The following is a 25661-nucleotide window of genomic DNA, read 5'->3' on the forward strand; positions in this document are numbered from 1 at the left end:
GTGTGTGGCACAGTGCGTTCTAATTGTAAACATATGCCCAGGCTCAACGCAGGTGCTCGTGGTGATGACGTGCAGGTGTTTACTGCCAGTGACATCATGGCATTATGGTGGCATGACAAACGAGATGTCACATTGTTGACAACCGTTCACTGTAATGAAATGTAAGACAGTGGCAAAGTTGATCGAGTGACTAATGAACGTATTCGAAAACCAGTGACAGTGATTAATTATACACAAAACATGCACTTGGTTGACAAATGTGACATGCAGATTGGCTTTGTTGATTGTGTTCGTAAAAGTTACAAGTGGTACATGAAACTTTTCTTCCATCTCATGGACATTTCAATGCTCAATGCATATAATATGTACCAAATGAAGACTGGCAACAGGCCACCGTATGGTGAATTTTGTTTGTCTTTTGTCAGACAACTCATAATGAAGTACCAGGTAACAACACCTGCTATACAACAAGGTCCTCAAACTCCTCAGGATATACGCAAGCGTTTGAGGAGGGAAGGTGATCATTTCATAATACAGCTTCCTTCAACTCAGAAGAAATTTGCTCAGAAGAGATGCATCGTCTGTGCACAAACAAAACGACAGCAACAAAGACGCAAAGACACTCGGTTTATGTGTGAAGAATGTAAGGTACCTCTGTGCATGGTGCCATGTTTCAAGGAGTTCCACAAGCTCCAGCAGTTCTAAAATCATGTCCAGTGATTGTAAATATGTAAATATATGATAGAACATTAGTATTATACAAGATTTGTGCATGTTTATTGTAATAAACAACAGTGGTAAACAATAATATGATAATAACTTTAGTGCGGTTATTGTGTTCAATACAGTGAGTTTATATATATATACATTATATACTGTATTGGTCTATCAGGCCCCAAATATTAGTAGGAAAAGAAAAAAATTAGAAAAGAAAAAACTACAAAAAACGGTAAACAAGGTAATGTATGTACGTATGTGGAAACCGTCGCTGTTGCCACCACCACATCATTTGGGGTAAACTTCTTGGCACTGTATCTCGGTAAGTACTGATCAGAATTTTTTTTTTTTTGTCTTATTACCTTCACAAAAATATACTCTTTAATTCTGTAAGAAATTTTTTTTTTTTTTTTTTTTTTTTTTTTGTTTTTTTTTTTTTTTTTTTTTTTTTTTTTTTTTTCAAAATTTCTTGGACACTGGAGCACCACTTCAGATTTTGGCCTTGGACCCTGACGGGCTTAAGCCCTGTTGGTAGGCGCTATGTCAGCCTCTTGTCACAAGCTTCAGTGAGCAGCCTGCACATAGAAGATGTCACTTTGACTGCTAGCTTGCTAGCTCGCTCACTGCAGTCTGGTGTATGATGTTACAACTCCCAGATGTTTCGCCGAGTCGTCTCTGCCACGACTCACTCCACGCTCGCCGGCAGTGACAGCCCAGCGACAGCACCAGTCGAGAAATGTCCTCCTGAGTCGCTTGCCAGAAGTCCTGCCCAGTTGCCGAGTTTTGACGACGCCTCACTTGAGGGCACCAGCATGTTGTGCCCCAGGTTGAGTGAAACCTGCAGTGACTCCTACAATGACTTCTTCAACGTTCTAGAGGAGATTGTACCCCGTTACTTCACAGCTCAGCCGCAGCGATGTCTCCTGTGTTGCAGTATCTGTCCAGACGCAGGAAGGCGTGTAGTGATGCCCTTCAACGCTCACTGCCTATGACCATGATGTTTAGCACACCCCACATGATTTTTTATTCCCTCCCTGTAGGAAGTTTTTTTTCCATGTCCATATGTACATGTATATACTATATATGTTTTTTATTTTGTGTTCTGTGCCCTGTTCCAACGAGAGAGAGACCAAGCTTTTTTACCACCAGTATTGTCGCGTCGGGACGACGCGAGGTAGGTGGCTGAGCAAGTGTAGACAGCCTGTACTGTCTGCACAGACAGCCCATGCTGTCTGCCAGCTTAGTTCATATTTTGCTGCACTCAAATGACTGCCCTCTAGGCCTGCCCAGGTCAGTGGGACGCTGGTCCCACTCGCTCACTTACTCAGCGGCCTAGAAGCAGTCAACAAGTCTATTCCTTCTCTCCCTTGTGGGATGGCCCTCCCGGGCCATGGGCACTCAACACACAAGCCTGTGTACCCACCACGACTTTGCAAATAAAGTAAAGAAGCCTCCGAAGACGTCTATAATTGGACTCCACGCCACTGCATCACCCAAATAATCTGTTTCACACTGTATTCCATAACATTGACTACTATTTCATGAATGTCCAAGTGCCAGGCTTGTCATTAACCCTTAAACTGTCGAAACGTAGATCTACGTTCACCTACTTGGCACTCCAAATATTTTGAAAAATAACTAAATTGTTTTATGTTTTTAAATTAAAGAGGGCTATTTTCTGTGTGGTATAAGACTCCAAAACATTTTTTAGGACCAGTACTTACCGAGATATAAAACCATGAAGTTGGCTCTGGATGCTCACCTGACGGCAACATTCAGTCTTGTTGCTTGCAGAAGTGTTGCTGATTTACCTTTTATTCTCTTATCATTTTAATTTATATAATTTTTGTGTTCTGATAATTACAATTTATAATAGTTCTTGTGATTTCATAGCCAATCTTTGTTCTGACACTAATATTATGTACTGAATATCAAGTATCAAATACCAAACTTACCATTGCTATCTAAAATCTTTGAGAAACTCGTGCACAGGAGACTATATTCATTCATAACGGCACAAAACATACTCAACCCCTGCCAATTTGGATTCAGGAAAAATAAAAGCACTAGCGATGCAATCATAAAAATGCTAGATCTGCTTTACACAGCATTGGAAAATAAGGAATATCCACTTGGAATTTTTATTGACCTAAGAAAAGCTTTTGACACAGTAGACCACGGCATCCTACTCCACAAACTTGACCATTATGGTATAAGAGGCCATGCGCTTGCATATTTCAAATCTTACCCTACTAATAGGTATCAGTATGTCACCATTAAAGACACAGCATCAACAACACGGCCACTTGATACTGGAGTTCCGCAGGGAAGTGTCCTTGGTCCCCTGCTCTTCCTCATATACATCAGTGATCTTCCAAATGTATCCAAGCCCCTCGCACACAAAACCTCCTTTACCCCCTCCCTCCAACCCTTCCTAGGCCGACCCCTACCCCGCCTTCCTTCCACTACAGACTGATACACTCTTGAAGTCATTCTGTTTCGCTCCATTCTCTCTACATGTCCGAACCACCTCAACAACCCTTCCTCAGCCCTCTGGACAACAGTTTTGGTAATCCCGCACCTCCTCCTAACTTCCAAACTACGAATTCTCTGCATTATATTCACACCACACATTGCCCTCAGACATGACATCTCCACTGCCTCCAGCCTTCTCCTCGCTGCAACATTCATCACCCACGCTTCACACCCATATAAGAGCGTTGGTAAAACTATACTCTCATACATTCCCCTCTTTGCCTCCAAGGACAAAGTTCTTTGTCTCCACAGACTCCTAAGTGCACCACTCACTCTTTTTCCCTCATCAATTCTATGATTCACCTCATCTTTCATAGACCCATCCGCTGACACGTCCACTCCCAAATATGTATTGTGCCTATGTATTGTGCCAAAACAAAAGCATTCACATTGCTAAACTCACAAACTAGTATTTAGCCACTTAGCCATAATACCAACTTACCTCATAATTTGTAATATTTCAAATTTAAGATCTAATCTAAGTCTGCCCGAAATGCCTAGCCATGCTAGGTGTTCTAGTGGTACACTCTGTAATTATTATTTTACTACATATAAACCACACAATAACCAAATTCCGTAAACTCAGCATTGTAATCCTTATAGAGAATAAACTTTGAATTTGAATTTGAAATAGTACTCAAATTGTAGCAATCATACTGACAGGTGAACATCTTCACCTGCCCTGGTCATTTACTACTGTCTAGAATTATATACAAAGTATTTATAGGTCCCAGCAATGTTTTAGACACGATGGAGTATGAAACTCCTTGAATAATGGTGTTATGACAAGGGTCAGATAAGTGACATTTGATGAATGTTCCCTGCTAGAGGGGGAGCCTTGCCTTTATATGTTTTTACTCTTGCACACAAACATGTCTTTGTATGTCTGCCAGTCTATCTCTCTGCCTGACTGTCTGCCTGTCTATCTGTACATCTGTCTGCCTAGCTCTGCTTATCTGTCTGTCCAATTCAGCTTATCTGTCTTTGTCTTATGTGTGTGCCTGGAGAATATGAACTCCTTGAATAATGGTGTTATGACAAGCGTCAGATAACAAGTGACATTTGATGAATGTGCCCTACTGGAGGGGGAACCTTGCCTTTATGAGTTTTTACTCTTGCAGACAAACATGTCTCTGTATGTCTGTCTGTCTATCTGTACATCTATCTGTTTGTACATCTATCTATCTGTACATCTGTCTGTCTGCCTAGCTCTGCTTATCTGTCTGTCTAGTTCTGCTTATCTGTCTTTGTCTGCCTGTGTGTCTGTCTTTCCATCTGCTTGTCTCTGTCTCAGGGAGCGGCTAGTAAACCTGTTGGTTTGTGGTGTATGGGTCGCTCCCTGATTGCTGAGCAAGTGATGTTTATTTATGTCTATTTATATCTACAAACAGTGTATAGCACTTGGCCTGGAATTTTTTGGTTATCCTAGGTAATTTACATTATGTATAATAACTGTATTTATGAGTACATGTGAGAGACAGAGATATAGAGAGAGATACAAATAGACAGTGATATAGACAGAAAGAAATATGGACATACAGAGATATAGACAGATACAGACAGAGACAGCTAAAGCCAGCCAGCTAGCCAGCCGAATACATTAGAACATAAGAAGGAACATTGCAACAGGCCTACTGGCCCATGCAAAGCAGGTCCATGTTACCCCCCGGCTTAGACCAATGACCCACCTAGTCAGGTCATGTTCACTGAAAGAAGGAGCACGACATCTGACCCAGTAGCACAAGCAAGTCAGGTCCGACTCACACCCACCCACACCCACTCATGCATTTATCTAACCTATTTTTACTTTCCTCTTAAAAATATGAGTGTTAATATGACATGACATCAGTGAATCACTGGTGTTTGCCATGCTATTTGCTCTAGCTGGCACTCAGTTGAACTGGTGCTCCCACAAGGTACTAAGTGGTCCCCCATTTTTTTCATAGTGCACACACTGAGTGGACTGACCCATTCTTTCATGTCTAGGCGACTCAGGCCTGTTGAACCAAATTTGAAGGAATGAAAAAAACGAAACGTTGATCTACGTTTGGAGCCCAGCACATGTGAACGTATATCTACGTGTGGACAGTTTAAGGGTTAAATATCAGCTTGCTTCAAAGATGCCATTGAGCATCTACTGTGATTGCTACTACCAACACTGTTTCTCAAAACAAACAGTTTCATGATCTTAGAAATACTTCTTAAACCCATTCTACCTAAGAACATAGCCATCACTTTGCTTCACCTTCCAGCCCATGCAGCACCTGACCTGACTTGCTGTATATGCTATTTTCTACTTTCTGTATAGAATTGATGAAGCTCCTGGTGGGTAAAAGTCTTCTTAATAAACGTCCTGAGTACTGCATATGCTTGTTAGTGTTAATCACCATTGGAAACCTCTGGTGCTTTCATCCTGGTGAGGGACTTGATTCAAGGAATTGGACCCATCCTTCCTTAGATCAAAACTGAGTGTTCCCCATACTCTTGATTTAATGGACCTCATTTTAATGGACTGTGGAAATACCGGATAAAATACTCTGGACCAATTGATTCAGAAACAATGAACAAAGTCCGTTGATTAAGGGATTGTCTGCTGTTGTTACTATCATGACAAAACAATCCTAACTATCTACTACAGTCACCATTACCAGGTACCCACTCCCTTATCTTTGTCCATTAAATTGAAGATTTGCTGAATAATAATAATAATAATAATAACTAACTTCGTCCTAGGTAGTAGGCTGGTAGACAGCAACCGCCCAGGGAGGTACTACCGTCCTGCCAAGTGAGTGTAAAACGGAAGCCTGTAATTGTTTTACTTGATAGTAGGATTGCTGGTGTCTTTTTTCTGTTTCATAAACATGCAAGATTTCAGGTACATCTTGCTGCTTCTGTCAGCATAGTTGCTGATCCCCTTATATGTGTTGTATAGCGTATCATAGTACCATCCATGTGCTTTATATAGAAGATCCCTAGGCCGAGTGACTGTATGACGTCACGGGATACAGCATGAGTCAGTGAGACAAGCTGCCTCCCTCTCAGTCGACGCATAGACATAGAAGAAGGCAGAACACGGCAGGCTGGGCTCCATCTCCCATTACCACAGTCTGTCTTACTGGCTTACTTTGCAAACTCGGGTCAACCCCTCGGGAGTGATGCAAATAAGCAGATAAACACTAATACAAAGAGACTGACCAGTGAATAATGTAGTGGCTGGTAGACGCTTGATTGAGGTAGCTGGCTTGAGGTAGCTGGCTTGGCTAGGTCGGCCTACTGGCGACACGAAATGGCCGTCTTGCTGGTCGAAAGAAATCTCCGTACATCGGTGTAATTATCAATTTTATGCCCACACCGCTGTCACCAAATTGCCGTGTGGGGTTCGGTAGGAGATTGATGGATAAGGTAAACTCACTTGTTGGATGGTAGCGCTATATTGTCAGACTGTGGTAATGGGAGATGGAGCCCAGCCTGCCGTGTTCTGCCTTCTTCTTTGCCTATGCGTCGACTGAGAGGGAGGCAGCTTGTCTCACTGACTCATGCTGTATCCCGTGATGTCATACAGTCACTCGGCCTAGGGATCTTCTATATAAAGCACATGGATGGTACTATGATACGCTATACAACACATATAAGGGGATCAGCAACTATGCTGACACTTCTACTTACACTTAGGGCACACTACACATACATGTACAAGCATATATATACATACCCCTCTCAGTTTTCTTCTATTTTCTTTCTAGTTCTTGTTCTTGTTTATTTCCTCTAATCTCCATGGGGAAGTGGAACAGAATTCTTCCTCCGTAAGCCATGTGTGTTGTAAGAGGCGACTAAAATGCCGGGAGCAAGGGGCTAGTAACCCCTTCTCCCGTATAAATTACTAAGGAAATAAATGGTATAAAATACCGACACAATGGAAATATAAACACATATGCAGTATAATGTGATCCTTTATTGACAACGTTTCACCCACACAGTGGGCTTTTTCAAGTCACACACAGATCTACCTGGGGTGGAAGGTACGGGAGTATTTATAGTCATGTTCAGAATGTTGAAGTCAGGTGGAGAATGCTGCATCTGATGATCTACCGGGTGGGGTTATAGAGTCTTGGGTAGCTTGGCAGGGGTATTGGACAAGTTGTGAGTAGACCTTCTGCCAACTCCATTGCCAAACATGTTTCCAACATTTTTTCCAATACATCATTCCAAGTATCTACCTCCACAACCACGACCATCAAGGACATCACCAGTAGTAGACAGGACAAGCCTCCATCCTCTGCAGGGGTATACATAATCCCTTGTAATGACTGCAACAAATTATATGTGGGCGAAACATCAAGAGACCTCCAAACACGTATTTCAGAACACCAATATGCAAGCAGGACTGACGATACAAGGAATGCCTGTGTACAACATCGCAATTCACACAACCATTTAATTAACTACAGAAACTCAAGACTTATCGCCACAGAAGACAACACTCAATACCGAAGAATCCTGGAATCATCGCTTATCTCTATAACCAACAATTTCAACCAGAACAACGGCTTCTATAACATAGCTGAACCACTCGCCAAGAAACTTCTTCATCGCTATCCCACATAAGAACATAGAACACTGCAGAAGGTCTACTCACAACTTGTCCAATATCCCTGCCAAGCTACCCAAGACTCTATAACCCCACCCGGTTGATCATCAGATGCAGCATTCTCCACCTGACCTCAACATTCTGAACATGACTATAAATACTCCCGTACCTTCCACCCCAGGTAGATCTGTGTGTGACTTGAAAAAGCCCACTGTGTGGGTGAAACGTTGTCAATAAAGGATCACATTATACTGCATATGTGTTTATATTTCCATAAATTACTAAATTTAAAAAGAGAAAATTTCGTTTTTCTTTTTAGGCCACCCTGCCTCGGTGGGATACGGCCGGTTTGTTGAAAAAAAAAAATAACTTCATAAAAGTAATGTACACTGTAAGAATTTTTTTTTTTTTTTTGAAAAGTGTGTGATGCTCAGTTTTTTCTAATTGTTATATTTTATTTGTAAGATATTATAGTTGTTATATGGAACAGTTCTAGTTTCCATACCAGTGGGAAGTTGTAAAGTAAATTCTTTGTAATAGACTTCTATATAACACACTTTGGTAATAAGGACCGAAATCTGCTGGGGTCAATCGATTTGGAATTATTTTTTATTGTTGTTAACATGGAAAAATAATCTCATCTTTATCCACTACAATTACCATTACCGGCATCCCGCTCCTAACCTGTTAGTTTGTTATGTTGAGGTTTTACTATATTTTGTGTTCTTGTTTAGGCACTTGTCTTGCATTGTGCTCATTTCATTATTGTTTGTCTCATTATTATTTGTCAGATATATTAATTTTTGTTTATAATATATTTTATGAATTCTTGGCAGGTTCTGGAACAGCAAAAGGATGGTCAAGTGAGAGAGGGTATATATGTAGCCAGAGGTGAAGTTTTGCGTAATGAGGCCTCAGACCTAGGTTTCTCCACTCATGAGTTGGAGGACCTCTTAGGTCCCATTACAGAGTCATGTACTAAGGATTCCATATCTAATGGCAAGCATTGGATCTTCACTAATGCACAGTCTCCAGCAAAGAATAAATGGCTTGCACGATACCTTCTGTGGAAGTAAGGCTGACAGGCTTTGTTTCATAATTACTCAGTTGATACTGGTTTTGACGATATTCAAGAGTTGCTTTAACTCACTGACTGTTCTTGTCTTTATCTACAAGTTCATTTTAGTCATTTTGGTCTTCCATGCAAAAATAAACCAAAATATTTTAAAAACACTTTTTTTTTTTAAGGTAATATTTTTTAATACTGGCTTCTCCCACCAAAGTAGGGTGATCCAAAAAGAGTAACTGTCTTGACAGAAGTGCACAGATGGTAGGCTTCAGATGATCCTTTTAACTGCTACTTCCACCCCTCCTTCACAGTGCAGGAACTATACGTTCCTCCTAGCAGGACTCTAAGTCCACTTAATTAGTTTCCCTGAATCCCTTCTTAAATGTTATCTTGCTAACACTCCAACAGCACATAAAGCCATGAACACTGCTTGTCTCTTCTCATATCTAACATGCTTACATAAGCATGCTGGATGCTCAAGCCCTTAGCATTCAAAATCTCCTTTACCCCATCCCTTCAATCTTTCCTGGCACAACCCCTTTCCCTCCTCTTCACCCCAACTGTATATACCCTCTGCCCTCTGAATTATACCTTTGGTAACTCTGCACCATTTTCTAATTTTTGTGCTCTGAATTCTCTCTGCATAGTATGCACATCACACATTGCTCTCATACATTTTGTCTCCACTGCCTCAAGCTGCCAAGTTGGCACAAATTTAAAAAAATATGTAAATTTAAAAATAGTGTCAAATAAACAGTATAGAGATTCCTGGCACAAAAACAATATTTCTAATGTTCATTTATCATGCCTTCCATTTTGAATTCATAATCACACATTGAAGATTTACTCTATTTCCTGGATTATAAAATTACTGGGAATTATTGGTCATGGTTAATTGCATCCCCATAATTGAATCTGACCTATTACAAACCCAGGGGGTGTAGGGAGGTCTTACTCTCAAGAAAAATCAAATATTTTTGCTACCTTGAGCCTGATTTCAAGCTACTGCCAGTCTAAAAACTAACCAAAATTATCTTTATTTCAGTAGCATGTTTTCCATTCTATCAAATGATACCATGAAACAGCCAAAAAAAAGAAAAAAAAAAAAAAGAAAAGAAAAAACTCCTAAAAAGCTTCTCAAAGTTGCTATTTTAAACCAAATATGTGGTCACAGTTTTGCTTTTCCCATCATGCAATACGTGGGGCTAGATTTATTTTTATACTGTGCACATTCACTGCATGAACCCATTCCTTCATATCTAGGCCAAAATTTACCACTCACTACTTACCTGAGTGAGCTGAGCTCGTGATGTAGAACTACATGAGAGACTCTAATCTCAGTGGTGTAGTTCTGTGTGACAGCCATTGCAATTGTTACATGGGAAGGTAGAGGTACCAGAAAGATGAAGATGATATTTTGAAGAGTTGTTGAATGTTAGTGATGAAGGAGAGGTGGTGATTCCATGCATGGGATAAGAAGGGATAACATTGTATAAGAGTGAAGAGGAGCTTGAGGTTGATGTGGGGAAAGTGTGTGAGGCAGTGGTTAGAATGGTAAGGGTTAAAGCAGCTGGGATAGATAGGATCAAGATGGTGGTAGAAGGCTGTTGAGTTAAAAATAATGATAGTGTAATGGTCCTAGTTTGCTTGGATTTTGTTAAGAATGGGAAGCAGCTTGAAAGTTTGGGTAAATGTTTATTTTTACCTCTATTATTTTTACTATATTACTTTTATTTATGGCTGTCTTAATAAAAACTTACTTTTATGCAATTTTCTGTTTGGTGCCTTTCCATCTCATGAAAGTGGTGAACTGAGTAGTTGTGGAGGTGGGAGGTACAGTCTACAAAAAAAAATTTCCTTTAAAAAAATAAGGCTGCAAAAGGGTGAACAAAGCACAAAAACAATTTAATCATTTAGCCAAACTGTGCATCAATACAGTATTTAGTCATTTGACCTTTTGCTTTCATTAGTTCTTAATCCTTTTTGGCAAAGAATTACACTAGTTTCTGGAAACAAGTCTAGAACCATATAAATCCGTAAATTTTTATAGGACCTCCATCACTTAGGGATGCTTGAGATTTGTTGCTCTGCAACACTGGATTTCAACACCTGCCAAACATTTTTGATTGGATTGATATCCGAGCTGTTGTTTCTCAGTCATTCTAAAATGGATTTCATGCTAGTCTCAACCAATTCTTGGCTTTCTTGCTGCAGTGGCAAGGGGCTCAATTGTACATAAAAGTGCTGGTGCCATGAATATGATAATGAGTGTGAAGTTCTTCATCAAGGACTTTTAAATATTTCTCCACATTCACCACCTCATCCTTGGATAGGAAGTACAAACCACCACAGTCACCATTACCACTGAGAAAAATGCTAAACCATGACCTTGGCTGGATGTTTGACTTATTTTTTTATTGAAAAGCATGGGTCAAAACTTGAAGAACCTCTTGGATGTCAAATCTGCTTTAAGGCATTCATGATAACACAAAGTCAATTCATCACCAAATATAATGTTTCTCGAGTCATCCAAGGTCCAGCTCTTGTACTTGACTTAAAAAGCAAGACGAGTTTTGTGCATACTCTCTGTCATAATGGGTTTCTTGGCAGCCCTCTGACATGGCATCCTCAGATCCTTTTGTGGGCAATGTTTCAGGGTGCACCTAGCCACTTCTTGAACATCAAGCATTAGTTCATGGAGTAGTCTTATGAGGCTTCTGAAACCCCTTTTTCCTAATGGGAGTTGTACTGTAAGGCAGTACTTGCAGGTTTGTTGAGGCTCCTGACAGACTTTGGGGATACATCTCTGCTTCTCTTGAGTGTCCTTCACAGGGACTCCCTCACCTAGGAGAGTGATGATATAAGTTTTCTCCAGACAGCATTTCCCAATCCATCACAATTGACAGAAACAGCTGTAGACAGCAACAAAAGTGGACAGTTGTTTAGGAAAAAAAAGGGGAAAACAAATGTGGCAACACCTCCAGCTAACATGGTCTATGGGTTAATGAAAACTGCATGTCTCTCATGTTCATTTGAGTTGGGGGTCATGCCAGATATGAATGTCTCATTGGTTTTATTTACATGGTTGGAATTAAATGAAAGAATGGCACGTGATGGACAGTAAAAAACAATTATTTGTGTTTTGTGGCAGTTTTTTTTTCTTGTGGAGATGCTACAATGCATTCACTTTGAAGGTCAGTTCAGAAGGCCATTCAACCCTTTCAGGGTTGAGAGACTCTCCTAAACTCGTTCTCAGGGTCGAAAATTTTTTTGGAAAAAAAAAAAATTATTTTCTTGTTTTGAAATGATAGAGAATCTTTTCCCGGTCATAATGACACCAAAAGTATGAAATTTGATTGAAAATTTATGGAATTATGCTCTCGCGAAGTTAGCAGTCTCGACGATGTTGACGCATCGGCGATTTCGCCCACTTTGAGCCCTGTTTTCAGCCAATTTCAGTGTACTAGTCAACAGAAATCATATCTATTTCGCTAGAACTCCATTTTTTCTATCGAATGAGTACAAGAAACCACCCATTTACCGATTTCAAGTATCCAATAAAGTGGTCAGAAATTGGCAATTTTGCCAGTTTCACACAAATTTCAGAAGATGCCAATTTCCAAATAGGGTCCAGAATACACAACACAGACATTCCTGGCACTAAAATAACATTTTCTCTGTTCATTAGTCATGTCCCCAGGCCTCTCTTACATCTCTTTTGCTTTCCACTTTGAATTTTTATTCTCACAAAAAATAGAAGATTTACTGTTATGCAGACTACTGCATTAGTGTAGAAATGTAGAAATGGTATAAATAATGTCAGTGCACTTGTGAAAGAATATTAGACTCACCAATTGACGTGTATTGGACGCCTGGCATGATTTGTTTACTTTTGAAATTTGGTAAAAATCGAACATTTCTGCTACTTCGAGCTCAATTTCAAGGTACTTTTCATTGTGAAATCAATCAAAATCATCTCAATTTCTGTAATATGTCCTTCATTCTATAAAATGAGACCAGGAAAATTAGAATACAACCATAAATACCATACGAAAATACACTGCAAAGTCGCGGTTTTAAACCAGAAACACGGTCGGAGTTTCTTTTTTCTCATTATGCACTGTGTGCTGCAGGATTTTGTTTATACTGTGCACACTGACCACATAGACCCATTCCTTCATATGTAGGTATACCAGCTTTCACTAGATTTGAATACGCTAGAATTTAGGCATTCTAGTACGTCAATAACCCTGGTGTGTAAGCTGTACTAGTACGTCGGAAATGATGAAAGGGTTAAATTGCCATGTCTGTGTACTTCTGGTGAAGCAGCAGTTGAAAGACTGGTGGTGAATGTTTCTATTTTTTGGGGTCACCCTATTTTATTGGGAGATGGTTGGTGTGGTAAATTAAAGTTACAAGTAGTGATTAACACTGAGAGTTTTGTAAGAAAAACACACATTAAATTTGACTGATAAATCCCCTTAACCCTCCTTAATTATTGTTCTAGTTATTGCATATACAGTAGGGCCCCACTTATACGGCGGGTTAGGTTCCAGGCTGTCGGCAGAAAGCAGGCATCGCCGGAAGGGAGAACGCCATTTTTTCCATTTATAAATGCATATAAATGCCAGACAACAAGTTTACACTAAATTATATTAAGTTAGTAATAGAACTAGGCATTAAAAACACACAAAGTAAAATACATTCACAGTAAATTCATTACTTAAAGTATTTGTAATCTTAATGTAGGGAGAGAGGTGAGTAGTGCTTATTTGTAGGAAGTCAGGCGTAGGTAGCCCTGGCTCCCCGTCTCATACTTAATATACGATATTTAAAACATCCCAGAGAGGTAAAATACACATACAGTACACTCATTATTTACCTTAAAATATGTGTAGTCTTAATATAGGAAGAGAGGTGAGTAGTATATATTTGTAGGAAGTCAGTGTAGGTAGCCGGTAGGTGTAGCCCGCCTGGGCTACACCTACCGGCTACCTACACTGTGGCCCAGAGCCATATTATTAACATCGACATGCCTTGTTCACTGAATTTAATCATTTCTAACAACTACCTTTAGATGCCATCATAAACGAGGGTAGAAGTAATGAATAACTCATGCTGAAAATTGTAAACAAAAGCGGAGTGAGGGAGTGGCTGGGCCAAACGCAGATTCATACACGTTTTCTCTGATGGCTGAGCAGAGAAAGGGTAATGTTGTCCCTTCACCCGGCTACCATGCAGGTCCACAAGTATTATTATCAGAGCACACATTAAATATGCAATAAATGCCAGACAACAAGTTTACACTAACTTATATTAAGTTAGCAATAGAAATAGACATTAAAAACACAATAAAAGGTAAGATACACACAGAGTACACTTATTACTTACCTTAAAATATTAATATTAATGTGTGAGAGGTGAGTGGCAGGGTGTTTATTGAATAAAATCAGAATGACACACCATCATCCTCTAACTTGGCACTTAAAGCAAGAGGCTTACGAATTCTCTTTTTTTTTATCACAGCTAACCTTAGACGCCATCATCAATGAGAGCCAACTAGTTAACGAAAGAGTAAACGAGAGAGAGAATGAGATACAGAGTAGAGACAATGTAAGAACACAGACTGAACAGGTAGTGGACGATCACTTGGTCAGGCGAAATAAATGCGTATTAATATGTGTCTACTTCTAGTTCATTCGCGTCCATTTGTAAGAGTTTGTAAAACATTTACCTCAATATTTTTTTAATAATAATTACCTCACAATACAAATACTCTTACATTGTGTACAAGTTGTACAAGTTATTTCAGAATAAACAAACAGCAACACACCATTTTTAGAGTGAATGAAGATAATAATAATAATAATATTATTTTTATTATTTATTATAAAAAGCACTAAACCCACAAGGGTCGTGAATTGCTATATATAGAGGAAAGGCATACGAAAAGATTATTTTTCTACAGGTATCCCCCAGTTTGACTAGAGAAAACGTAATTCTTCCGACACTACCTGCACAACCGCTTTGTAAACAAATCTCATATTTACGTAAATTTTTATTCTGTGAGTGTATGTATCATGTTTATATGCTATGTAATGGGTTTCATATATAATTTTGAGGAAAATATCATAGATGGATTAATGAAAATGCCTATATTGATGTAAAATAAGACATTTAGTGTGCCCAAGAGTGATTGTTATTACGTAGTATTGGCGTCATGAGTAGAGAGAGACTTAACAATTTTAATGTGTACCTGCACACCAGCACAGTGTGTAAGTATATTTAGGTACAGGTACACTTAAGTATAATTATCAGAGTACATATAAAATATGCAGTAACTTTAAAACACTTGAAATTTTGGAAAGTTTCCTGACATAATAGATGAGGTCACGGAAAATGTAAACAAACCAGGTGGGGGGCGCCGTATTTGAAAGACCGCTTGCCATATAGCAAATTTTGGTCATAATTTGACATCGCTGTATTAGCGGAACGCCGTAAGGAGAAACGCCGTAAAGCGGGGCCTTACTGTATTGTGTTTCTTACATTGTTGATGAAACTAAAAACAAAAAAATTTTATAAAGTTACTCTTGTGACATGCTATCCTTAAAACAGGATGAATCATGTAACAAATTATATAGGTTGTTTATAATCTATATTTTATTTTTTATTATCACACCGGCCAATTCCCACCAAGGCAGGGTGGCCCGAAAAAGAAAAACTTTCACCATCATTCACTCCAACACTGTCTTGCCAGAAGGGTGCTTTACACTACAGTTTTTAAACTACAACATTAACACCCCTCCTTCAGAGTGCAGGCACTGTACTTCCCATCTCCAGGACTCAAGTCCGGCCTGCCGGTTTCCCTGAATCCCTTCATAAATGTTACTTTGCTCACACTCCAACAGCACGTCAAGTATTAAAAACCATTTGTCTCCATTCACTCCTATCAAACACGCTCACGCATGCCTGCTGGAAGTCCAAGCCCCTCGCACACAAAACCTCCTTTACCCCCTCCCTCCAACCCTTCCTAGGCCGACCCCTACCCCGCCTTCCTTCCACTACAGACTGATACACTCTTGAAGTCATTCTGTTTCGCTCCATTCTCTCTACATGTCCGAACCACCTCAACAACCCTCAGAACTTACATAGGCCATCTGCAAAATTTGTTAAGGGTTGTAAATGATTTCACTCCTTCATCACCAACATATCCTTGTAGGTGTCAAAAATTCCTTTATCTGTCTAGATATTGTTTATGAACTAATGTCCTGTGTTTAGGTGATTGATATACATGTATTTGATGAAATTTTTCTTCATCTAGATATCTAACAACCAACGTTTTTGTTTTTTCAGAGCTACAGCTAACAGTGGTCCATTTAATCACAAATTACACATCATATACCTCATGAATGATGTCCTACATCACTGGTAAGTGAAAGACCTTCTGGTATTAGATTTTTTTTTTTTTTTTAACAAGTCGGCCGTCTCCCACCGAGGCAGGGTGACCCAAAAACAAAGAAAATACTTTCATCATCATTCAACTCTTTCACCTCACTCACACATAATCACTGTTTTTGTAGAGGTGCTCAGAACACAACAGTTTAGAAGCATATATGTATAAAGATACACAGCATATCCCTCCAAACTATCAATATCCCGAACCCCTCCTTTAGAGTGCAGGCATTGTACAGTGGACCCTCGCCTAATGATGGCATCGCATTACGTTAAATCCACCTAGCGATACATTTTAACGCAAAAATTTTGCCTCACCTAGCACTAAAAAACTCAACGCGATTCGTCCGAGATGCGTCCACGTACAGCCTGAGCCAGCCTCACTTGTTCCGTGGGTGGCAGTGTTTACAAGCCAGCCTCCACGGTCACATCCAAGCATACAATTGGAACATTTCGTATTATCACAGCATTTTTAGTGATTTCACCTGCAAAATAAGTGACCATGGGCCCCAAGAAAGCTTCTAGTGCCCTCCTACAGGAATTAGGGTGAGAATTACTATGGATATGATATGATAATGATCTCTTTCTTCATTATTAATAATAATAATGAAGAAAGAGATCATTGCTAAGTATGAAAGTGGAGTGCATGTCTCCGAGCTGGCCAGGTTGTATAGTAAACCCCAATCAACCATCGCTACTATTGTGGCCAAGAAAACGCCAATCAAGGAAGTTGTTCTTGCCGAAGGTGCAATTTTGTTTTCGAAACAGAGATCGCAAGTGATAAAAGATGTTGGGAGACTGTTATTGGTGTGGATAAACAAAAAACAGGTAGCAGGAGATAGTATCTCTCAAGTGATCATATGTGAAAAGGCTAGGAAGTTGCATGAGGATTTAATTAGAAAAATGCCTGCAACTAGTCGTGATGTGAGTGAATTTAAGGCCAGGAAAGGTTGGTTTGAGAGATTTAAGAATCGTAGTGGCATACATAGTGTGATAAGGCATGGTGAGGCTGCCAGTTCGGACCACAAAGCTGCTGAAAAATATGTGCATGAATTCAAGGAGTACATAGAGGCTGAAGGATTGAAACCTGAACAAGTGTTTAATTGTGACGAAACAGGCCTGTTTTGGAAGAAAATGCCAAGCAGGATCTACATTACTCAAGAGGAAAAGGCACTCCCAGGACATAAGCCTATGAAAGACAGGCTTACTCTGTTGTTGTGTGCCAATGCTAGTGGTGATTGCAAAGTGAAGCCTTTATTGGTGTATCACTCTGAAACTCCCAGAGCGTTCAGGCAAAAGAATATCCTCAAGGCTAATTTGTGTGTGCTGTGGAGGGCAAACAGTAAGGCATGGGTCACTAGGGACTTTTTCTTTGACTGGTTACACCATGCATTTGCCCCCACTGTGAAAAATTACCTAATTGAAAATAAATTTGACCTTAAGTGCCTCCTGGTATTAGACAATGCTCCTTGTCATCCTTCATATGTGGCAGAGCGACTTTCTGCAGACATGAGCTTCATTAAGGTCAAGTTTTTGCCTCCTAATACCACTCCTCTCCTGCAGCCCATGGACCAGCAGGTCATTGCAAACTTCAAAAAACTGTACACAAAAGCTCTGTTTGAAAGGTGCTTTGTAGTGACCTCAGAAACTCAATTGACTCTAAGAGAGTTTTGGAGAGATCACTTTAATATCCTCAATTGTGTAAACCTTATAGGTAAGGCTTGGGAGGGAGTGACTAAGTGGACCTTGAACTCTGCTTGGAAGAAACTGTGGCCAGAATGTGTAGAAAAAAGGGATTTTGTCTACACATTCGTATGCCAGTTGAGGAATCCAATGTGGCATTGGGGAAGTCCTTGGGGGTTGGAGGTTAGTGGGGAGGATGTGGAAGAGTTGGTGCTGGAGGACAATGAAGAACTAACCACTGATGAGCTGCTAGATCATATTGAACAGCAAGAGGGCAGACCTGAGGAAACTGCTTCGGAGGAGGGGAGAGAGAAATTGAAGAAGTTGCCTACTTCAAAGATTAAGGAAATGTGTGCAATGTGGCTTAAAGTGCAAACCTTTTTTGATGAAAATCACCCTCACACAGCTATTGCAAGCCATGCTGGTGACTATTACACTGACAATGTTGTGAAACACTTTAGGAATGTCATGAAGAAACGGGAGGTACATGCCTCTATGGACAGATATGTTGTGCGACAGAGGTCCAGTGACTCTCAAGCTGGTCCTAGTGGCATTAAAAGAAGAAGGGAAGTAACCCCGGAAAAGGACTTCCCACCTCAAGTCCTAATGGAAGGGGATTCCCCTTCTAAAAATTAACACCATCCACAGTCTCCCCTCCTCCCATCCCATCAATCATCACCAGATCTTCAATAAAGGTAAGTGTCATGTAAATGTGCATGTCTTCTTCAGTTTGCGTGTATTAAAATTAATATTTCATGTGCTAAAAATTTTTTTTGTTCATACTTTGGGGTGTCAGGAACGGATTAATTTGATTTCCATTATTTTTTATGGGGAAAATTAATTCGCCTAACGATAAATTTGCCTAACGTTGAGCTCTCAGGAACAGATTAATAGCGTTAGGCGAGGGTCCACTGTACTTCCCATTTCCAGGACTCGAGTCCGGCTATATAAAAATATCCAGTTTCCCTGAATCCCTTCACTAAATATTACCCTGCTCACACTCCAACAGATCGTCAGGTCTCAAATACCATTCGTCTCCATTCACTCCTATAGAACACGCTCACGCATGCCTGCTGGAAGTCCAAGCCCCTCGCCCACAAAACCTCCCTTACCCCTTCCTTCCAACCTTTTCGAGGATGACCCCTACCCCGCCTTCCTTCCCCTACAGATTTAAATGGTCTCCATGTCATTCTACTTTGATCCATTCTCTCTAAATGACCAAACCACCTCAACAACCCCTCATCAGCCCTCTGACTAATACAGTGGACCCCCGCATAACGTTCACCTCCCAATGCGACCAATTATGTAAGTGTATTTATGTAAGTGCGTTTGTACGTGTATGTTTGGGGGTCTGAAATGGACTAATCTACTTCACAATATTCCTTATGGGAACAAATTCGGTCAGTACTGGCACCTGAACATACTTCTGGAATGAAAAAATATCGTTAACCGGGGGTCCACTGTACTTTTATTAACTCCACACCTCCTAATTTCCACACTCCGAATTTTCTGCATAATATTTACACCACACATTGCCCTTCGACAGGACATCTCCACTGCCTCCAACCGCCTCCTCGCTGCTGCATTCACAACCCAAGCTTCACACCTGTATAAGAGTGTTGGTACTACTATACTTTCATACATTCCCTTCTTTGCCTCCATAGATAACATTTTTTGTCTCCATATATACCTCAACGCACCACTCACCTTTTTTCCCTCATCAATTCTATGATTAACCTGATCCTTCGTAAATCCATCCGCTGACACGTCAACTCCCAAGTATCTGAAAACATTCACTTCTTCCATACTCCTCCTCCTCAATTTGATATCCAATTTTTCTTTATCTAAATCATTTGATACCCTCATCACCTTACTCTTTTCTATGCTCACTTTTATGTCTATGGGGAAGTGGAATAACAATCTTTCCTCCGTAAGCCATGCGTGTTGTAAAAGTCAACTAAAATGCCGGGAACAATGAGCTAGTGACCCCTTTTCCTATAATAATTACTAAAAGAATAAGAAGAAGAAAATTGTCAAAGTGGGAAGTCTGAATGTGCGTGGATGTTGTGCAAATGATAAGAAAGAGATGATTGTGGATGTTATGAATGAAAAGAAGCTGGATGTCCTGGCTTTACGTGAAACAAAGCTGAAGGGGGTGGGAGAGTTTCAGTGGAAAGGAATTAGAATGTAATCACTAAATTGTTTTACTGTCAGTATGATGTAAATTGTGGGCATATCTCAGTATATCATTAGCACCCAACAAGATTTTTTGATACATATATTCCAGCTGATAGATCTGTTTATAGTCAGATGCTGCTACATTAAAATTTGATTCCTACATGTTATTGAATTTCTTGTACAGCATTTGCATGTATACAATATTTGAAATACATTTCATACTCATACTTTAAATTTTGACACATGTACTGGGTGCCTCGGTGTAGACAGGGATCCATGAATGATCTAGTAAATTTGCAGGACAGTTCGTAGGAACATGTAGCAAATTGTTGGGTTGCGAGAATATCCAAGCAGCAAAATAAGTGTCAATCTTACTATAATCATTAAGCAAGCTTGCAAGAAAATAAACAAAGAATTTGATAAACTCGCATACCGGGAAGAAAAAATAGGGCATTCAAGCTACACTGCACAAACAAAAAGTTGTTTATAATTTCTATAACAAATTAGGCCATTCATGTCTCTAGTAAAGACACATTTGCATTGCTCTCCCAAAACTGTATAAAGTTATACTACATGAAGCAATTTTTATGTAAATACAATAAATGAAAACCCTGACAGAATTACTTGGAAAACTTAGAAGCATCAAGTTACTCGCAAAACCTTTTTAGTATATACCATGGATTTTTTCACCTCTCTGACCCAAGTTGGGTTGTTATGTAAATACAATAAATGAAAACCCTGACAAAATTACTTGGAAAACTCAGAAGCATCAAGTTACTCGCAAAACCTTTTTAGTATATACCATGGATTTTTTCACCTCTCTGACCCAAGTTGGGTCTAAGCATTGAGTATTTGGAGAGGCACTGCTCCTTCCCTCATCCATGCCACCTATAGTTGCTTTCTGGCAGCATTGCATGCCTTAGTCAGTTTATGATTTTTGCTCTTCTTCACCCTATCTCATATGGCTGTTAACCATGGTATCCAAGAGAAGTTCTAGTGATACTGCAGGTGCCATGAAGAACAAGCATGAAGTGGTGATGGTACTGAAGAAAGTGGAAATTTAGATATGCTTCAAAGGAGTGCACATGTGATGCAGACTATCTATACTTTATATCTTAACCCCTAAACAGTCCAAACATATATACAGTGGACCCTCAACCACCGGCATTAATCCGTTCCAGAGAGCTTTCCGTTGGTCGAATTTGCCGTTGGTCGAATTAATTTTCCCCATAAGAAATAATGGAAATAGAGTTAATCCGTTCCTGACACCCCAAAGTCTGAAATTTTTTTTTTTTTTAAAGATTAAATATAAATATACATACAGAAAACTAGTAGGAGGTTGGTAGACAGCAACCACCCAGGGGGGTACTACCGTCCTGCCAAGTGAGTGTGAAACGAAAGCCTGTATTTGTTTTACATGATGCTAGGATTGCTGGTGTCTTTTGTCTGTCTCATAAATATGCAAGATTACGGGTACATCTTGCTACTTCTACTTACACTTAGGTCACACTATACATACGTGTACATGTTTATTCATACACACTCATCTGAGTTTTCTTTGATTTTATCTTAATAGTTCTTGGTCTTATTACTTTCCCTTTTATATCTGTGGGGAAGTGGAATAAGAATCTTTCCACCGTAAGCCATGCGTGTTGTAAAAGTCAACTAAAATGCCGGGAACAATGGGCTAGTAACCCCTTTTCCTGTAATAATTACTAAAAAGAATAATAAGAAAATTGTCAAAGTGGGAAGTCTGAATGTGCGTGGATGTTGTGCAAATAATAAGAAAGAGATGATTGTGGATGTTATGAATGAGAAGAAGCTGGATATCCTGGCTTTAAGTGAAACAAAGCTGAAGGGGGTGGGAGTTTCAGTGGAGAGGAATAAATGGGATTAGGTCAGGGGTTTCAAATAGTTAGAGCTAAAGAAGGAGTAGCAATAATGTTGAAGGATAAGTTATGGCAGGAAAAGAGGGACTATAAATATATTAATTCAAGGATTATATGGATTAAAATAAAGGTTGGATGTGAAAAATGGGTTATAGTAAGCGTATATGCACCTGGAAAAGAGAGAAGTGTAGAGGAGAGAGAGAGATTTTGGGAAATGTTGAGTGAATGCATGGGGAGTTTTGAACCAAGTGTGAGAGCAATGGTGGTTGGGGATTTCAATGCTAAAGTGGGCAAAAATGTTGTGCAGGGAGTAGTAGGTAAATTTGGGGTGCCAGGGGTAAATGAAAATGGGGAGCCTTTAACCCCTTCAGGGTCCAAGGCCAAAATCTGAAGTGGTGCTCCAGTGTCCAAGAAATTTAGAAAAAAAAAAAAAATTTCTTACAGAATTAAAGAGCATATTTTTGTGAAGGTAATAAGACAAAAAAAAAATTCTGATCAGTACTTACCGAGATACAGTGCCAAGAAGTTGACCCCAAATGACATGGTGGCAGCAACATCGATGATTTCCACATACGCACATTACTTTATTTACTGTTTTTTGTAGTTTTTTCTTTTCTTTTCTAATTTTTTTCTTTTCCTACTAACATTTGGGGCCTGAGAGACCAATACTGTATATAATGTATATATATAAACTCACTGTATTGAACACAATAACCGCACTAAAGTTATTATCATATTACGTATTGTTTGCCACTGTTGTTTATTACAATAAACATACACAAATCTTGTATAATACTAATACATGTATTCTATCATATATTTACATATTTACAATCACTGGACATGGTTTTAGAACTGCTGGAGCTTGTGGAACTCCTTGAAACAAGGCACCATGAACAGAGGTACCTTACATTCCTCACACATAAACAGAGTGTCTTTGCGTCTTTGTTGCCATCGTTTTGTTTGTGCACAGACGATGCATCTCTTCTGAGCAAATTTCTTTTGAGTTGAAGGAAGCTGTATTATGAAATGATCACCTTCCCTCCTCAAACATTTGGGTATATCCTGAGGAGTTCGAGGACCTTGTTGTATAGCAGATGTTACCTGGTACTTCATTATGAGTTGTCTGACAACAGACAAACAAAATTCACCATACAGTGGTCTGTTGCCAGTCTTCATTTGGTACATATTGTATGCATTGAGCATTGAAATGTCCATGAGATGGAAGAAAAGTTTCATGTACCACTTGTGACTTTTACGAACACAATCAACAAAGCCAATCTGCATGTTACATTTGTCAACCAAGCACATGTTTTGTGTATAATCAATAACTGTCGCTGGTTTTTGAATACGTTCATTAGTCACTTGATCAACTTTGCCACTGTCTTGCATTTCATTATGGTGGATGGTTGTCAACAATGTGACATCTCGTTTGTCATGCCACCGTAATGCCATGATGTCATTGGCAGTAAACACCTGCACGTCATCACCACGAGCACCTGCGTTGAGCCTGGGCATATGTTTACAATTGAACGCACTGTGCCATACACATCTGTCTTGTTCACTCGCAAGAAATCACTGAGTAATGGGCTTGTGTACCAGTTATCGGTATATAATGTAAGCCCCTTACCAAGATAAGGTGTCATCATGCTTCTCACTACGTCTCCTGAGATACCCAATAACAACTTGGTATCTTTCAATGTTTTACTTCCCGTGTATACAACAATATCCAATACCAGGCCACTGTCACAGTCACATAGTACAAACAGTTTTATACCAAAGCGTTTCCTCTTGCTCGGTGTATACTGCTTGAATGACAGCCTACCTTTGAACAAAATCAAAGACTCGTCAATTACAAGATTCTTGAATGGATAAAAGTACATGCTGAACTTTTGTTTGAGATACATAAAAACATTTCTAATCTTGTATAACCTGTCACTTCTGTCAGGCCTGGTTTTGTCAGAGAAGTGCAACATATGTAACAGTAAGATAAACCTGTTCACTGGGATGATTTCACTGAAGACTGGGGTAGAAATTAGCTGATCTGTGGACCAATATGCTTTTATATTATGCTTATAGACATGAGGCATAAGCATTATTGTTGCAAAAATCAAATACATTTCTGCAACAGTCGTCTCTTTCCACCGGTGTAGGCTTGACTGTGGTGATATGATCGTATTTGCCATGGTGTACTCAAAATACTTGTTACTTTCCCTGACAATAGTTTCCATCAGTGGCTGGTCAAAAAATAGTTCAAAGAATTCCAGTTCATTTGTAGTGTTTCCAAGGGGACAAGTTGGTAGAATTCCACTTTCAGAGTCATCAAAGTGGTGGGGCTTGGGAGCAAAATTGAGATTTTGCTGTCAATCCCAGATACGGTTTGCTGGTGGATACTGGACATCATAGGCTGGTTGTGCGGGTAGTTGTGGTTGTGGTGGGCTGGTGGCTGACGCTCCGCTTTGTCCTTGAACTGCGAAGTCAGCAGCGTGGGTCCCAGCCTGGGCTGGCGAGTCACGCATGGCCGTGGCACTACAATCACCACTACCACCATCTACTGATGCCTGTGGTCTATCCATGCCAAGTGTAGCCACATCATCCTCACTATCACTATCTATACCTGGTGTAGGGCCACGGGATGTACTCCGGGATGTACTCCGTCCCCTGGGCATGGCATAGGGTACACTACCCGAGTGCATGTGGCGGCGTACATACCAACGCTTCACTGGTGAATATGATTCCTCACTATCACTACTCAAATGATCGTCAAGAGCAATAAAATCACAATCCACGTCACTATCATCATCATTACTGAAGTCAGAGGCCTGGCCACGCGAAAATAATAGTTTTCTCTTGCGTTGAGGTACAACCGACCGTGACTGATGAGTGCCCATACCGGAGGTAGAAAGTTGAGGATTGTCAGGGTTTTCTGCACTATTATCGATATCCTGGTCATTCCTTTCGGTCACTAACTGATCAAAACCAAAGAATTCGTCTTCATTTCCACTTCCATCACTGTCAGAGCTAACAGATAGAACCAGGAGAGTCCCAATTTTCCTTGGAGTGAGAGCTGCCTTGCGATGAGGCATGGTGAACAAGGGTAACTGAGCCAGCGTTCCCACAATGCTATGCGGGCGCCTAGACTTTTTGTTTATGGCGCACACCCACCACGCAGACCCGTTCTCTCACATGTAGGCCTATGAGCATTTTCGCGCTAAACTTGACGGCGCTAGAATTTTGACGGAGATCTACGGTTTGGACACTCAATGTGAAGCCATAGATCTATGGGACGGACCCTGAAAGGGTTAATGGAGCTATGTGTAGAAAGAGGTTTGGTAATAAGTAATACATATTTTATGAAGAAGAGGATAAATAAATATACAAGGTATGATATAGCACGTAATGAAAGTAGTTTTTTTAGATTATGTATTGGTGGATAAAAGGTTGATGGGTAGGCTCCAGGATATACACGTTTATAGAGGGGCAACAGATATATTGGACCATTATTTATTTGTAGCTACAGTTAGAGTAAGAGGTAGATGGGAAAAGAGGA

General features: G+C 39.9%; 1 protein-coding gene across 1 annotated transcript in view; it reads left to right on the forward strand.

Annotated features, from left to right (window-relative positions):
- Positions 1 to 25661, forward strand: part of scaf6 (SR-related CTD associated factor 6) — a gene marked incomplete in the record, with an annotated part of 331549 nt that overhangs the window by 46217 nt on the left and 259671 nt on the right. Inside the window, 2 exon segments of the mRNA XM_070084306.1 lie at positions 8677 to 8912; positions 16263 to 16337. Of these exon segments, the coding sequence (XP_069940407.1) occupies positions 8677 to 8912; positions 16263 to 16337 (311 nt within the window).

This window comes from Cherax quadricarinatus, chromosome 12, assembly GCF_038502225.1.
Source record: "Cherax quadricarinatus isolate ZL_2023a chromosome 12, ASM3850222v1, whole genome shotgun sequence".
In the NCBI taxonomy this organism is placed as follows: Eukaryota; Metazoa; Arthropoda; class Malacostraca; order Decapoda; family Parastacidae; genus Cherax; species Cherax quadricarinatus.